We start from the raw sequence: 17,474 nt of genomic DNA on the forward strand, positions 1-17,474 counted from the left end.
TATGTGCTACAACGCATATTTTTAGCAAAATAATCAGAGAAAGACAACTTTTTCTCTTGGAACTGGAGTCCACGGTACTTCAGGCACTGTGTTTGTGCTATGAAGTTGTTGTTACAGTTTCAGTATTGACTCTCTCATAGTTTTCCTGACAGTAAAAATGTGTATGGGCTCTCCTGAGTTAGAGTGAAACACCCTTTATACAGCTTAAAAAAGAAGAAATACAAAAGAAGAAACTATTTTAAATCAAAGATATATTCTTTCAAATTTACTCTTCAGTCAGCAAGTGCTAAGAACGCTGAATTTCAGCTGATTGTGACATAATGAAGGTCATTCACGTTCCACAGTCTATCCATTTCTTTTATATAGATGGTATCTGGCGACCTCCCCTCTGCCCAAGTTTTGACACCTCACTATATAATCAACAAAGATGCAATTTGACGACCAGTTTGAACAGTTTCCAGGTTTTTCCCGAGGGTCGTCCTATTAATCTGTATAGGCAGAGATCACCATCACTAACTGCTGATTCACACCCGGTCGTTTTATTCTGGAAGCAGGCCTGAAAACATCTCAGTTCAGGAAAAAAAGGCTTAAAACAAGCTAAACAACCCGTCTGAGGTTTTCAATATCTGGCTGCCAATTTCCAGAATCAGCAGGCTCTCTCACCTTGGTTTCCTCCATCTGCATGATGTTGGCCTGACAATCTGCAATACTGTCATTAATATAATCAATGTTGGCTGTCAATGCTTCCACTTCCTCATTGATGGGAAGAACAGTCTTTTCTGCCTCTGGCCCCTCTCTGAGCAGCCGGTCCCTCTTCCTGAGGACCTTCTCCTTGCGCTTGGTGAGCTCCTCCCTTTGCTGTGTGTTAAAAATGAAACAAATTCTTATATATTTTCAATCACTGAGTCATTTCTGAATATGGGAAAAGTCACAGACGATGATTAAATTAACCTAAAGCAATGACATGTTCTTTGAAGCTCATTGATAAGGAAACACACAAGGGTGCAGAGCAATATTAAATGAAACAACTGTTTTTGCTGCATTACGCTTAACAACAGCCACAAGGTCATAGATTTTAAAATTTCCCTACTGAAGATAAAAGAACAATTTAATGTCTTCCAGGCGTCTAGCAAGATATCTTTTAGGTCTTTCTCCTGATCTGCTAACATTCAAAATCTATACAACTGTCCTGCTTTAGGTTTTTACCTTGAGAAGGCGGTTCATGTCGGTTTCCATGTTAGAGATGGTCATCCTCTGCATGATGACATCAGAGATACGCCGCTCCAGGGACTGCCATTTGTTGCGAGCCATTCTGGTGCTGTAAACACTTCCTGTGCGCCTGTAAGAAGACCTGTACATGCAGCATCACTCATCAGTAAACTGTCCGATTAATACAGCCACTTATTTAACACCTAAATGTACAAATCCAGGGAGAATGTAGAAAGTGATTAAGAAACCCTCCATCGACAACAACTCAAATGTTCACATTGTGTGCATTTTAAAGTGGATTTGGACTTTTAGCTTAACATAATTTAGGATTAGTGAAGTGTTTCAACTATTTATCCTTTTAGGATATTTAATTAGTACACATTTTAAGAATTTATCAAATATATAGATTTTTTTTATTCATTCTGACAGCTAAAAGTTTTACATAATAGCCATCCGTGTGTTAATACTTTAAACTACTAACCGTATGTTTTACCTAATAACATTCATCTGTTTATCTTTCATTTCATGCGGTCAGCTTATACTTGTAACCGTTTATCCATACTTTTATCCACCAATTCAACTCTAAAGCTATACTGTTAATAAGAATTTCAACTGCTAGCCACAGTTTTGCCTAGATCTTTGGGCAGCACGGTCGTGCCATCCAGGGACATTTTTGAAGTTTAAAGTCTTGTTTAGATTAGATGATCTTTCCCTGCAGCAATCTCCTGGGGTACTAATCACAGATGCAAATAACTGAAGAAGAGATTTAGGTTTCATTTTATGAAATGAGGCAGGTAGGGTGTTCACTGTTTCCTGAAAATTTCTGCAATGTGTACATCTCAGAACCTTCCTTCCAGCCGGCCTCTTTAAAAAAGTAAAAAATTATGCACTCAAGCAAACATTTGCGTGCACACAGACTCACCAAGTGCCATTGGGAGCACTGTTGCTGGAGGAGTACATGCGTCCAGAGGGGGGTCTGTGTGAGGAGTCCTGGACTGGTTCTGGAAGATTGACCTTTCGGATCACCTTACCCGAGGTAGGCCTGACCTGCCTCCTCAGAGCTGTCACCTGACACACAGAGCTTACTTGTCACACCAAAAAATGTGTAAACACAACATATACCGGACATATGCTTGCATCTACAGTCTCACAAGTACAATTAAAAAAGTTCAATCTGCTTCCTCTGTCAGAAATATTTTTTGATGCCTCTCACCTCCTCAGTCTTCCTCCTCAGAATAAGTTCCTGCTGTCTTTTCTGAGCTTCCAATAACTTCAGCTGATGCTGAGGAGGAAACATGAATATAGTATCATCAAAGAAAGTAATGAAACTCGTGGCACAGACCGTGATATAACTGCAGAAGTTTATAAACTGACTGTTACTAACCTCCTGCTTGCGCTGGTCCTTCTTCAAAGAAGCTATTTCTCGGTTTCTGCGAGACTCGTTCATCCTGTTCTTCTCCTGTTGCTCCTTCATCTGCTTCATAAGACGGACCTGGATAGATCATATTAAACAATATTGGGCTTAGTAACAGCACACATGTAAACTAGAGAGCCCGCATCTCCAGTTTACATGAGTGTCATATCTGGTACAGTTATATACAACAACAACAACAATCTTTATTTATAGAGCACATTTAAAAGCCAAGGGCATGCCAAAGTGCTTTACATAAAAGAATAAAACAATTAACACTATAACATCAGAGTCATAAGTGTGGAATTATGTTCACAGGTAAAAACCACTAATAAGAGTAAACTATAGCACATAGCTATAGCAAAGTAAAGCTGTACCATCAACACAGTGATAGAGAACATAGACAACGCAAGACAACGCAAGACAAACAGAAAAATTAATAGAATAACTCACTGCAAACAAGGCCAGGATTTAACTGGTAGAAAAAGCAAGTTCAAACAGATATGTTTTAAGCCGTGATTTAAAAGATTGAAATATCTCCTTAGTCCATACCTTAGTCCTCTTCATTTCTGCCACATCCATCTGAAGCTTCTTCAGCTGTTTCTCGTACTGTGATTGGTTCTTGAGTAGGCGGGCATGCTCCTTCTGGGCCGACTGGAGCTTTTGAAGCTCCTTGTTCATGATGCTCAGCTTCTTCTCATATTCAGCCTTGATTTTGCGAGCCTTATCCTCTGTACCAGTTTCTACTGAACCTGAAAATATTCAGAAAAAATATAATACTATAACATTTTTTAAATCCAACACTGCTGTGGGACATGCTCCCCCAGCTGTGTGTGCCTGGCTATCTGCAGGTGGACTAACTGAAATCTCAACATTAGGCTACTAAAAATAAAAATTAATTAATTAAAAATACAAAACAGATTTTGTTTCGTGGAAACCTACCTGGAGAAAGTGTTCGTGAACAGAATCACACTTTAACTTTGCAGACAACATGTTTTACACACAGTTGGTCAACTAGTGTGTGTGTGTGTGTGTGTGTGTGTGTGTGTGTGTGTGTGTGTGCGCGCGCGCGCGCGTGCTTTTTAACAAAACTAATAAGTCTGGCTTTAAAATCCGTTCTTTTAAAATCCGTCTCAGACAAACTTTGATGTATTAACTGTCCCCATCTGCCAGCACACGTTCATAAACAGGTTTTTCATTACTAAAGAAAAACAAAGGCTCAGATCAAATAAGTATATACTTTCTGTTTGAGATTGAAATAAGATGATCAGAGGCAGAGATATGATGAACCAAACCCACAAGTGCCTCCTGGTGGATGATTTTATCCAAACTGTCAGAGCACATGTAAATAAATTATGTCACACACTGCAGTGCTCTCCCCTCTGACTGATATGTGACCTCCCACTTCCCTCGCCGTCTTACTCATGTTTTGGAGGACGCGGTCTCTCTCCAGCTGGGTGTCTCGGATCTTGCACTGCAGCATCATCAGCTTCTGTTCGTACTGCTGTTTCAGTGTGTGTAGACGCCGCTGGCTGTTCTCCAGTTCATCAATCAGCTTCTGCTTGATGGCAATCTCACAGGTGATGTTGGCCAGATCTGCCTGGTAATTCTCTGTGAGACACCGACGAGCTGATTAAGTATCGACATCCACAGGTACAGGCATAAATCTCAAGCAGTTCTTGTATATTGTTGTTAGAAGATCCATTTAAATAATCTTGGATTACACATAGTCAGGTTTCATTTGTTTAGTCCCAAGTTCAACTTGAAAACTGAAAAGAAGTGAAAGAAAATTAATTTGTACTACTTCATATTTTATCTTAGAAAAGGTGTTTTTGCCCACCTGGAAACATGAAATGCTAAACCTAAAAAAGTTTTAGGCAGAGCCTAAAGACCATCACAAGCAATTACATCAAATTATGTTTTTGTAAACCAGTTTTATTAATTGAGTAATTGGGTCTTAATTTATGTAAGCAGACATTTTTGTTTTGCTCACTGCCCTTCATGCATATACCCCTCAAAGTCTGGGAGTGAGTATATGCATGAAGGGCAGTATATTCTATAATGAGCCATGTAAAACCCAGAAAAACAGGACGTAACCAGGAGTTTGTACTTGAATTTTTACACTGTCTAATATTACAATTTGTATCTGTTTGGAAGCCTAAAAACAAAAAATGCTCCTTACAAGAAGCACTGTGAGCACAAACCCCCACCAAGGCAGTTCATTGTCTGCACAATGTTTACTTTTAAGGGAATAGCATTGCATTTTCTTTATATTCAATTTGGTTTGTTCTTTTTAAACATAGATTAAAAAGTTTGCAGCTGTTTTTACTGCACTACAAAGTGCAGCCTTTTTAAAATGGTATTTGTCCTGTTGAAGCTCACTTTAATAAACCTGACATAATTCTCAGTACAATTTTTCATTTACATGGATTCATTGACTTGGAAATACTTTCTTCAACTTGAAAGAAAAGCAGATGTGTAATGTAAAAGTGAGGTCAGAGGTCAAATGTGACATGATATTTGGATACAAACTATAACGCGAGATTTAGAATTCCCATATGTTCTTCCCAATATTCCTTTATGTTGTCAATACAAACAATGACAGTATGAAAGAGTTTTACACAGCTCTATGTAGCATTATTATCACTATGATTTTAAAATAAATGATTGACCTTGAAAGAGAGGTCAGAGGTCAAATGTGGCATGATATTTTAAATCTTTATATGGTACATTTTGTATGTTCACAATACAGATCACGCCTGTAAAAACACACTTTGTAAGGCCAACAAATCATTAAGCTGACTTAGGGCTGTTCGATATAACGATATATATCGGATGACGATATAAAAACGTCTATCGTTTCATTTTACGCTATCGTTTGTTTCGTGGTGTCGCAAAATAAACTGTTCACGGCAATATTTTTTCATCGATGTGATGGTCACTGTAGTGGCTTTATTAATTTCTTAAAGTTCTCTCTTTCTCTTATATTTAATATAACCACACTACCGACGGACAAGCGCCTGTTTTTATGCGTTGTGGTTAGCAACAACGATGGTAACAGCATCGCGTGTCTGCTTGTTTATGTTTCACATAAACCTTTCACAATAAAGCTCAAGATCCTGTTGAGACTTTTCAAAATAAACGGAATCACGTGAAAGAGCAGATTATTTACGGATGAGAATTAAAAAAGAGCCGCCAGGTGGTAAAAAATAAACCTTAGACTCAAACATTAGAACAGGCTTTTCCCCGCAGCACGCCGTGTAATAAATACTCACAAAGAAAACGGCGGCCTTTACAACTTATGTCTAAAAATGTATAGTTTCATGCATCTGTTAAAACACTGGAGTCCAGCTACATGACGCGCAGCTGGAAACACTTCCTGCAAGACGAGCTGCCTGAGATTCACAGAATTTACAGAAAATTTTACATTTTTGTGATTTGTATCGTTATCGGGATGATAGAATTCTTATATTGGGATATAAGATTTTGGTCATATCGCACAGCCCTAAGCTGACTTTAAAGACCTTGGTGGATGTAAGGCAAGTTTCAGTGGATAGTTAACATGACCCTACTCTATCCCAACAAAGTTTGATCAAAATTCATTCAAAACCTTGAGCTACTGTGTGTATAGGCACGTGCAAATGCCACCAAAAACGTCACTTTCTTGGTAAAGGTAATAAGCACCTCAATGAGAATGAACAGAATGAGAGAAAATTCTCAGGTCACTCAGAAGAAAACTATCACATGAACAGTGGGTTCTCAAAGGTTTAATGATTTAGATGGCCGGCCTATGAGTGAGGGTCACAAGTATAAAGAGAACTTCAAACACATTTAAACAGGGTTCATAACATGTCTGTTTTCAGTTGCTAATGTACTGAATTTAAACGAGATCTCGTGTAACCAGCTGGCTCAAAATCTTCCATCTGAATGGGGGGAAAAAGGGGGTCGAAGCTTACAAGTGACACTTTAAAGACAGTTTCATTAAATCAATAAAAAGAAAAATTCATGCAGGATACCTTTTTCATCTGACTCTGAGTCAGAGTCATCAGAGCTCTCCTCTACATCCATCTCTTCCTCCTCCTCTTCTTCCTCTTCCTCTCCCTCCTCATGGTCACTGCCATCCTGGACCTCCTACAGCATAAAACAAATACCTTTTTATTTCAAAGTACTAGTTAGTACACTGTATATACGAGGTTGATTATATAAATAATGGAGGAACATAATGAAGTCCGTCATACCATTTCCGTGTCCTCACTGGCCCTCTCTGTCATTTCCTTCTCTGTACCCTTTTCTTGCTCATTGTCAGGAACTTCTTCTTTGTTGACGCTGAAAGATTTAAAAGACGTTGTAATCAGTTTTCCATTTGTAATGTAAGAAGAGAACTTGGAAGCTTTTTCTGCAGGAAGTGGATTGCACGTTAATCTGCTGGCAATAAAGAAACGTTCATTTTCTGGATAAACGCAGTAGTAAGTAACATATCTGTGCATGGCATCTTTAACATCAGGGAAAACACTGTCTTTTTGGCAAAGAAGCTTTTTGACTGGTTTCACCACAATGCAAGGTTTAGTTTCCAATGACTCGATTGCTGCAGACACTCGTCTCTGTGAGAAAACATAAACAAGTCTTACACAGTGAGACTTAGATAAGACCACAAAATATAAGTTGGGATTGCTCCAATTTTATAAGCTTGATTGTGCAAAAGACAGTATTTTTAAACAAAAGAAGGGAGGCATCTCATCAGGCTGGTCAAAACTGGCAAAGTAAAGAAGCATGGAAGGAAAATGCAGTACGAAAAATAAATGTTTTAACCAAATCCATGAAGCAGATCTGTTGGATAAATATTTTATCCAAACTCGGGGGGTTAGCAATGCTAAGGTAGCATTTCACACAAAAAACACCCGGGTAAAGTGATCAAAAAGAAAATAAAAGATTAATACAGATTTTTTGTCATCCAGCCTTAGATTGTTTGAAAATAGGAGATTAAAGCTTATTAAGTGGCAAAACTGTGTTTCAGGGAGGTGATGTGCTTTGACAGTAGTATGTTTCACGTCAGAGCAGGGAAATACCTGCCCAAACATAAACAATAAAATTAAAATAAAGTGCTGAATTATGGGGAAGCATGGGAATGGCAACAGGAGGGTGGAAGCTCTGACAAACCTGGCATCCTCAACCTCTTCCACCACCACCTCCTCCCTTTCCTCCCTCTCTCTCTCCTCCAACAGCAGCTGGAGTCTTCAGGGAGGGTCAAAGGGTCAAACGAGAGAAGGAAGCAAGAGATGAACAAAGGAAGAATGGAGGGAAGACTGGTCAGAGGAAGCTCTGCACTGAAAACCACACCTTTAATCCACCTTTCAGCCCCCAAAGTGCCCCCGGGGCAGCTCTGAGTTAAAAAAATAAAATAAAACCTGAGCCTGCGATCAATCTGCTGTGTTTGCTTGCACTGAAATTTACAGTGCAGCGACAGTACAGCACTACCAGAGAACTAACGACTGAAAACATAAAGCTGATGTGTTTATGTGTATAAATGAAGTCAAATGTTTATAAATTATTCAATAAGTTATTTGTGGCTTTTAAGTGTCCTCGTTCCAATATACAAAGACGAACCTTTGAAACAAGTCAAACTGACCTCTGGGTAACGCAATCATGCCTTTGGAAAATTATGAATGGTTTAGGATAAATAAAAATGCCATTCCAGTATGAAACTCACTCAAATATATGCACGACTGTAGTAAAACATTCAACAGAGCCAATCCTCAAAACCATTTAAAAACAACAAGAACTTCGCTCTGTTCACTGTCACAGTTACCTTTTCTTCTTCTTCTTTTCTCGTTTCTTCAGTTTCTCCAGATCTTTCTTAGCGAGTTCGATAATGTCAGCAGTCTCCTTCTCGGGGGCCAGAAGAGTGGAGGAAAAGGAGCTGGACCCTCCAAAGAACGACTGACGGTTGGAGGCACGGGACAGATTCTTCCTCAAATTCTCACTGACAGCCTCGCTCTCCAGGAGTTTTGCCCTGAGGATAGCATCAAGACACCGACAGATTGTAATACAGAGCCTTCACTGTGTCTCTAGATTTGGTCCCTCACAAATGAATTTCATCTGTAATATAAATGTGTTTAAAGGCTTAAAACAAGGCTTGTGTTTAACACTGTAGATATTCAACCCCACTGTGGTGCCCCCTAAAGAGAGCAGCCGAAATAACAATGTTCAGTCTCATTGCCAATTATGAAAGTCCACTAAAACACTTCATATTTCATATAATCAGGTTGAATCTTTTTAAACAGGTTGTTTAAAGAAGTATTTTTATCGCCATTTAAATCAATGAACAGAATGATTTTATTACAACTGTGTGCACCGTTTGTGCACTGCTGCAGTTTCAGACAACATTGCTTTCCCCTCTGAAGATACCGTGTCACCAGTGTGGCTAATTCTATTTTTTCCAGCCTACTATTTATAACATCGTTACAAAATATTTCAATAAAAAGTTCTCTTCTCCCGTGCTAATTTCATCTCTACCTTTTCATTTTATCCGTGTCTACTGTATTTTAGTATTTAGTCTAAATGTTTGAACCATCCCAAGTCTGTTTTTGTTGCAGAAAAAGAAATGACGGTTTAGTTTCATCCAGACTGAGATCAGAAAAAGCTCTGGAGTTTGGTCCGCACTGAGATCCTGGGAAGGTTTCACAGGTGTTATATTGACTGGGATCAAAAGTCCAGACCAAAACACTTGAACTGTGATCTCACATGTCATCAAACATTTCAGGGTAGTGACTGTTAAAAGAATGAGGTAGTCTTAATGTTTATGAGTACAGGAGGCGAAAACATACAGGAAAAGGTCAAAAATGAACAAGGGAATAAATCGGAATTCGTTTACCGAAGGTCTTCAATCTCTTTAATGTAACTCTGAATCATGTTTCCAATTTCCTCTGTGCCTCCTTCACCTGTAAGAGAAACATGATAAGAGTAATGAAGGGAAAAAAGGCACATCATGCATTAACTCTGACTAGAGCGGCACAATATAAAAACAAAAACCCAACAACTCTCTGCTTAAACTAATTCATAAGTTTGATGCATACCTGCACGGGCGAGGGTCTGGTTGGCCTGGTCACTGAGCAGCTGGGTGAGTCGTGCCCGCTGGGCATCGATGGTCTCCTGCATGGCCTTCACCCTCACCCTCAGGTTGCTGTTCTCTGTCTGCAGCATGGAGTTTTCGTGGAACATGTCACTCAAGCTTTCCACACCGTCCTCACCCACCAAACGTTTACCCTGCAGGGGGGGCAAAAACAATATAGTTTGTTGTAAAAAGTTTAATTTTTTTGACATGCCACGTGGGTTTTTTCTCCTTCCATTTTACATAAGGCTCATCCCTGTCCTTTAAATTCCTCCCGTCTTCTCACCGTCTTGTACTCCATGAGCTCCATCTGCAGTCGAGCTATTTCCGTCCTCAGAGCGCTGATCTGCTGGCTGGCCTTGTCCTGGTTCACCATCACCTTGTTCTTGATGTTCCGCGCTCTGTTCGCGTACTTTAATGTGTTCAAAGTTTCCATGAAGTCACGGTCAGATGGACTGATGCATGCAATCATCACTGTTTGGCTGAGAAAGAAGAAAGTGACATTTCATAATTTATTTTCACACATGATCTCCACACAGTATTGGAATTATGACACTGTGGGACACTGCACCTAGTAGTTATTTCTTACATTAACATAAGAGATAAAATGTTTGAGATGTTCTCACTAATGGAAATTGTTTGGTGAGGTCAGAGAAGGAAATTATGCAGAAAAATCTAGTGTGTGGGTATCCACACCCAGGCATCTCCCACAGTTAACAGTTTTGTATCCATCTAATTAGCTGGGGTGGGTTTTTTTCCATTTTGACTTTTCATCTTCAATTTAGTTTTAGTTAGTTTCCATGGTGGATTATCTTGTTTTAGTTTAGTTTTTATTTGTTTCGGTGTTAGTTTTTAGTGGCTTTAATCATTATTGCATGCACACATTCATCACTGACTCAGGCAAGCTCTAAGAATTTTTTTTCCAAACTAACAAACACTAAAACTAATGATATTTTCTCTATATCTTTATTTTTATTTCCAAGTTCTCAAAATTGTTCCAGGTAGTTTCAATTCTTTTAAACAAGTCTAGCTTTTATTTTAATTGCTTTTCCCCCACATCTACTTTTAGTTCAGTTTTAATTAAATATACTGTAACAGCACTGGTTCTCATCATCTTATACTGTTGTTTGATAATATTCGGTTGAAATCGTTGCCGTATCAGAAACAAATCAAGACAAAATGTTTTTATGAGGAAAAAGCTCAAATCTGTGGTCCTCTGACCTGTTTCCTCCTAATGAGTCCTGCAGGAGTCGGGTGAGTTTGGAGTCTCTGTAAGGCACATGTGAGGTCCGCTTGCTCCGGTCACCCAGAGCACTGATTACATTCCCCAGGGCGAGCTGGTCAAAAAGACAGGAGACAAAGGGAGACAGGATGTCATAGAGAGGCAACAATTTGCTATCAGTCCATTTGTAGAGTTACAGTTAACACTTTTAGCACTACTTTTTTTTTAGTTGCGATTTGGGTGGCCACATCCCAGAAACAGCATGTTTGTGTGGAACAACGTGGGATCCCTGGTCACTCTAACTGTGCTGACTTTGTTCAGCTGGAAATACTTCATAATTCATTCATTTTTGAATTTAAGTATATTTGTAAAGTCTGCCACCAGATGGCAGTATATCATTAGACTTTGAAGTCTTTGCTGCCTCACAAATCCTGGTGCAAGAACAGGCAGACTCACCAGTCCACAGTTAATGGAGATGCCCTCTTTGGCTCGATCACCCGTCGCTCCGGTTCTTTTCAGCCGCTCCGAACCGGCCAAGTCCACAAAGTGAAACTTGGCTGTCAGTGTCTCATACTCGTCCATCTCAGAGTTACCGTTGGTGACTCGATTATCAGTGTCATTTTCTTGCTGTGTAAAAATCATGCATGTAAATGCACTCAGTGACAGCAGCATGTACACACAGATTTTTTTACCCCCAACAATCATTGATAATAAAAAGGAGAAAAAAAAAAGGAAAGAAATGATATTATTGATAAGATCTAACAGACATGATTTGCAGTGATTTATTGACGTACATTGTCAGAGGCACAGACGCGGACTTGGCACAGGTGGATGGTGAAGATGGCATGAGATCGGGAGCTTTGGACGTTCATCTGAGTGCTGGCTGTGGTGCGAGACAGAGCCCCCAGTTTCAGGCACTGCATCATCTACAGAGTCAGGCAGAGCATTAAATATTAATACAATGGTTGAACCCACTTTGAAACATTTGGTGCAAAAAACAACAGCAAAGTCACAAAACAAAGTGCAGTGCTAAAAATATATTTATACTGAATATATGAAGCTTTACTCCAGTAACGCTTGTAGCAGTGCAAAGGTTTATACCCAAGAGTACTGAGTAAATCTTTGATACCAACCTACACACATTTTGTCTTGGGGATGTTTTGTTTTAGAATAAACTGATGCTTAAAGGGAAATCAATGATGTCGCGCTGAACACCTGCATAACAGTGCAACACATAATCTGTGTTACCTCAGCCTCGGAGGACACCGTCCGTGTGGTCACTCCCACTGTGTAGATTCCACCGTTGGCATCTTCATGGATCTTAATGTGAGATTTCTGCTTCATGTCTCGAGTTGAGTCAAAGAGGTCCAGAACTTCCTCGTTGTAAAGCTGCAGGAAGACGCAAGAAAATATTTCAAACTAGTAGGAACAAAAGATTATTCTGTGATTGCTGTGTCGTTTCTGTCTACTACCCTATATTATTATCAATGTTTGCTGTTCTCAGATCTCTTGAAGAGATTCTGAGATCAAGCGTCTCATTATGTAAAAATCAGAACGGAAAAGTTGAATAACTTACAAATTGCAAAAATGCCAGTGGGTGTTATGTCTTTCATACTGTGTACAGGCCAAACAATAAGTTACAGCAGCCCGTACAGTAAACAGCCCTGAGAGGTGAAAGCAATGAGTGTACAGTGAAAGACTCACTGCTCATTAAGGTCACTGCTTTTAGCACACTGTGATCACTGAAGGTGAGTCAAATAACAGAATCAGCTATTTTAAATCAACTCTGCTCTCATTTTGATTATGGCAGTAAAACAGAGCGTTTCATTAGCTACATATTAAAACATTTTTAGAAAATATCTCTTGAACCACTAAACGACTGAGAAAAAAAAAGCAGTATACGTTTCACAATATTGGGTCTAAATGATATATAGACCTCTCATCCACTGCCAAACAGCTTGGAGCTTTCATTCTCTCTCTTTTTTGTTAAACTTAAAGCAGCTACCAGTAGTTTTAAGGTAATCTGCACCATCTAGTAACTTTTGAAGCCTTAGATCTAAAACGACATCTTATTTGCCATGTGTGACCATCACCATTATACTGCCTCCCCAGCTCAAGATGAGCCTGATGGCCTAGCACAACTGTCAAGTCACATCATCCCTATTAACTCTCTCTATCCAGAGACAGACCTTCTATCACCCCCAACCTGCCCCATAACACCTCCTAATCCCACCGACGACAGCTGCTGCAGTGGCAGTGTGGATATTTTCAAATGACTGAGCACCATGTCAAAGCCTGTTAAACCAGCGGTGTCAACAATATTAGCCTGACCCATGACACTGGAAAGTTTAAGAAATGTGTGTTTTCATTTACTGGGTTAAATTTTGACAACAACAAAAAACAGGTTAAAAAAAAAAAAAAAAAAAAAAAGCTGGAAAGTGGGTGTGTACCTCGAGGAACTGTGCGTTGATTTTAAACTCTGGTACAGGACGTCCCTGCTCCTGGGCGGTCCGCCGGCGCTCTTCAATGCCCTTGAAGAGGTGGTGGACAGCACGGGGGATGATACCCAGCTCTTCGTCTGCTATGTTGACATCGAAGCCAGTCCCCATGGTGTACGTCTTCCCTGAACCAGTCTGGATGGAAAGGGAAGAATAAATATAATAACCGCACACATGGCATTCAGACTGGCCTTCCTGATGACCACGGAAAGCTTTCAAACGTCAAAATTTGCAGAACTTTTAGTTCTGAGAAACATTTTTACTAGACTGATTTATCGCTTTTATTTTATTACAGTGTGTCCTGTTTTAAACTTGTAAAGCTGTCAGCTGCGATCAGTTTCATTTTCCTTCTGTACTGCTAGTAGTAACGTATTATGTTGTGTGATAAAGAGCTGTTACTACTTGCTACTTAGTAAAGCAGAAGTAAAGCATCTCCAATAACTGTTAACTTCACATATCTGTTTAGCAGTTTTTACTTTGAGCTCACAGAGCACTTTGGCTGATTTCTTTAAACAGTAGGGAGCTTTTTTGTGCACATGTCATGTTTTCCACTGGTGTTTCCTCTTTCTGGACATTTACCAGAATGCTGAAATTAACATTAAATATTCAAGTGTGAGCATCGATAATGGATGAGCCCAATGAAAAAAAAGAAAAAAAAAGAAACTCGAAAAAACAAAAACAAATAAGAAAAGAAATCTTGCTCTGTTCATATTTTTAAACCTCTGAGGACCAAATCATCATAAGTGGTAACCATGGTAAGGATGGCCCTCAAAAACTAATGTATTACACATTACTCAGTTCTTTATTTAAAGTAACCTGTCACTCTGTAAAATGACCTGAATTGCACTGCAGCATAATTATCAGTTAACAATAGAAACCTGTTTGGCTTTGCATTAGCATGGTGCCTCTGTAGATGCTTGCAAAGATTCAGTGTTAGCAGAGCTCAGTTTGCACAGTGTCTGTTAACTAATTCTGAAAGCACTGGAAAAAATCCATTACGTTTTACACTACAAAATGAGCAGTGTATTTACATTGGAGCTATAAATGAAGCAGGTTCTAGTCCAGGTAAACTTTGCAACTCTGAAAAGTGCCATCTTGTGGCTGCATTTGCTCAGTGAGTTTTACAATCCTACTGACAAAAACATAAAACATTCTGCTGTATTTCACACAGTTTCTTAAAACTAAGCCAGGGCACTGAAGATTCAAAAGTGCTTTAAATATCACTGATTTATTCTCTTTCCTCAACATCAATGCCGTCTGTTTATTTCTGTAACCCAGTCTAGCTGAGTTCTTGTGATGCAGCCGAGTGGGTCGGTCTAAATCTAGATTAGTGCCTCTAAAGCCTAAGAGGCAAGCAGATCTGATCTGGGACAAACCAACCGCTGTGTGCGCTTAATATGTGGATGTGCTTTGAGAAGTAGGCCAACATTGAGAGAAGCTGTTACTAGGGAGATCCAGGTTAATATGGACACACATTAAAGATGTATATCTGTCTACAAGGTGTGTGCGCTTCACTTCTCTACTGAATCGTATGCAGCAGGAGCTCTGCTGCTAAAGAAACCCGAGTTGTAGGGGGGATGAAGGGGGACCAGAAACTACAGGTTATTTCCATGTAATGGAAATGCTGAAAAAGAAAAACATTTTTAAAAGGCTGGAACTTGTTTTTAGTATTAATTAAACATGATATTGAAAATGAGTGAAAGTGAGAACTACTTACTTCAGGTAAAATTTTAAAAATAAATTTTTAAAACAGTAAAAATTTACAAAAACAATTTCACCAACCCCAGCATGTTAAAATAAAAAGTCCAACAACAATCTAATATCTGAAAGGTTTTGAGGTAGACAACAAATATTTGGCACAAAGTTAAAAATGATTGTGCTTTATGTAACCGTTTAAAAAGACAAGGAAAAAAAACAACATCAAAACATCAAGCTTTGTCTACAAAATTTCAATTTATTGTGCGTAAAGCTTCCTTTGTTAAAAAGTAACTAGCCAAATTGTGACTTTTCGGGTTAGATTTCTTGGTACTTTGTGGATAGATTTAACGACAAGAATACATAGCCATCACCACTAATTTTTTTTCAGTGTTTGATTTTACAGCTGACGATGCAACTGGTTGCCGTCGGTGCTACCACTCAGCCTCCTAGCACATATACCCATGGCATCAATTTCAAAATCCTTCGTCACCATGTTCTCGTTTTATTGCATTCACAAGATTTTCAGAAAACTTGATATTTGACCTTGTTGTCAAGGCCACTGGGATTTAATCTTGTCCAACACTTTTAGCAGATGCTCCTATGGTATCAATTTCAAAATCCCATATTCGCAGATTCTCCAGTTATTGCACTTTGCAAATTTGGGTGTCCCCGCCACCCGCCTGCCAGCGGGGTGACAACAGTACCCCCATCAGCCTTTTATGGCTAAGGAATAAAACAAAGTTATCAATACCTTACAAAGCTTTATAATGGCAGTATCGCTGGCAGTGATTATGTAAACATCAGTGGCAAATACTCAATGCAATGGAAATATTCTGCTTTTCCTTTTCTTAGTTTGTCATTTGTGATGAATGTAAACAGTAAACATGGCCAAATCTTTAAATAAAAAGACCAGCGTAAAGAACCAGTATAAGATGAATAAGATTTTTTTTTTAACTGCAAATCATAGAAAAATGTCTATTTTACTGCACTTTTTCCAGTTATGATGCAGATGCACAAATGAGCACAAATCAGTTTTTGAGCAGTGGAAACAGGCCTTTTTTTTTTCAGAGTATCAACTTGCAAGATTATAAGTCAGATAAAGAGGGTCAGAGGAGCTCACATGATTTCAAATGCAGATTTTAACAGCCAAATATATTAGTTAACAAGAGAGTATTGTGCATAAAAGACCAGGGACCAGGAACACCAGCAGTGCTGCAGTTTTGACACCAAGGACAAAGACTTGCCTGTCCATATGCAAACACAGTGGCATTGTAGCCCTCGAAACAGCCTTCGATCAGCTTCTCTGTGCAGGTACCGTAGATGGTCTCCTGCTGCGAGTCCATGTCAAACACAAAGTCATAGGTGAAGGCCTTGTCTTTCCCCAGGATCACCTGAGGCTCTCCAGGCATCACATACGTACAGATGTGACATCCCTCAATCTTCTCCCTGGCCAGCTGAGGACGAATCCTGCAGAAAATCCAGAAACAGTGATTAGGCTCTGCCAGGTTTCCTTGTTTCTGTGTACAATAGTGCTAAAAGTTCTATATGACTCGGGCAAAATGCTCCTTTCAGTTAATACAAAGAGAAAAAAAAAGCCATCAGAAATGTGAAAGGGATGCATTACATCGTCACACAAATTCTGACCCTTCTAGGCCAGGATTCTTTCAGCACCATGTCTCACCTGGGTTGCAGGTCACTGTAATATGACCAATTAGAAAAACATTCATCACAAATCTCCAGAAGGAGAGATGTCTCCAGAAAACCATCTCTCCTTTATGCAGAACCAGCCTCAGGGCAGCCATCTGCCAAGACCACTTGAGGTTGAAGAGAGTAATTAGTTCTGCACTTCTGTATAGGTTAGCACAATCATGCTACACAAGAAAGTAAACAGAAGATCAAAGTGCTGTACAGGGATATTATGGCACCTTCTCATTAACAACACACATCTGCATGACATTAAAAAAAGGCATGCAAAAGCTGTGGTTCAAACTGTTCATCTTAACCAAAATTCATCTTAAATCTGTGCACAAGCCACACGTTGTTCTTTTTCAATAGGTAGATCACAGGGACATAGTGGATTAAACATAATCACATCAGCGATAGATGTGTGGATCTGCAGGGACAGGGTCAACACTCTGGATCCTATTGTGACCCAGTATTTTGATCTGTAAAATATGCCAGCTGGGTAAATCTGTGCTTTAGTGTGTCTGTGTGAGCGCATGACAGAACTGCTGTGGTTTTGGCCAACTGAAATCTGGCAGGGATTAACTAGAGTAATGCGAGTGTGGAAGAGTAAGACAAGGTAGACAGTAGCACTGTGTGTGCTCA

General features: G+C 39.4%; 1 protein-coding gene across 7 annotated transcripts in view; it reads right to left on the minus strand.

Moving 5' to 3' along the window:
* Positions 1 to 17,474, minus strand: part of kif21a (kinesin family member 21A) — a 56,822-nt gene that overhangs the window by 20,162 nt on the left and 19,186 nt on the right. For 4 of the 7 annotated variants that reach the window (XM_085462600.1, XM_085462598.1, XM_085462603.1 and 1 more), the window contains exons 2-21: positions 16,391 to 16,613; positions 13,401 to 13,583; positions 12,199 to 12,339; positions 11,745 to 11,876; positions 11,407 to 11,577; positions 10,950 to 11,065; positions 10,015 to 10,210; positions 9,694 to 9,883; positions 9,492 to 9,558; positions 8,427 to 8,630; positions 7,778 to 7,852; positions 6,859 to 6,946; positions 6,637 to 6,751; positions 4,043 to 4,231; positions 3,173 to 3,372; positions 2,594 to 2,701; positions 2,423 to 2,491; positions 2,132 to 2,277; positions 1,207 to 1,351; positions 664 to 858 (exon numbers count right to left, since the gene is read on the minus strand). In XM_085462600.1, the coding sequence (XP_085318726.1) occupies positions 664 to 858; positions 1,207 to 1,351; positions 2,132 to 2,277; positions 2,423 to 2,491; positions 2,594 to 2,701; positions 3,173 to 3,372; positions 4,043 to 4,231; positions 6,637 to 6,751; positions 6,859 to 6,946; positions 7,778 to 7,852; positions 8,427 to 8,630; positions 9,492 to 9,558; positions 9,694 to 9,883; positions 10,015 to 10,210; positions 10,950 to 11,065; positions 11,407 to 11,577; positions 11,745 to 11,876; positions 12,199 to 12,339; positions 13,401 to 13,583; positions 16,391 to 16,613 (2,953 nt within the window). The remainder of the gene's footprint in view (positions 1 to 663; positions 859 to 1,206; positions 1,352 to 2,131; positions 2,278 to 2,422; positions 2,492 to 2,593; positions 2,702 to 3,172; positions 3,373 to 4,042; positions 4,232 to 6,636; positions 6,752 to 6,858; positions 6,947 to 7,777; positions 7,853 to 8,426; positions 8,631 to 9,491; positions 9,559 to 9,693; positions 9,884 to 10,014; positions 10,211 to 10,949; positions 11,066 to 11,406; positions 11,578 to 11,744; positions 11,877 to 12,198; positions 12,340 to 13,400; positions 13,584 to 16,390; positions 16,614 to 17,474) is intronic. The other 3 variants (XM_085462604.1, XM_085462605.1, XM_085462601.1) reach the window with 1 other exon arrangement.

Source organism: Copadichromis virginalis, linkage group LG7 (genome assembly GCF_057382275.1).
Source record: "Copadichromis virginalis isolate Kocher_CV1m ecotype Utaka linkage group LG7, C_Virginalis_male_GT1.1, whole genome shotgun sequence".
Taxonomy (NCBI): domain Eukaryota; kingdom Metazoa; phylum Chordata; class Actinopteri; order Cichliformes; family Cichlidae; genus Copadichromis; species Copadichromis virginalis.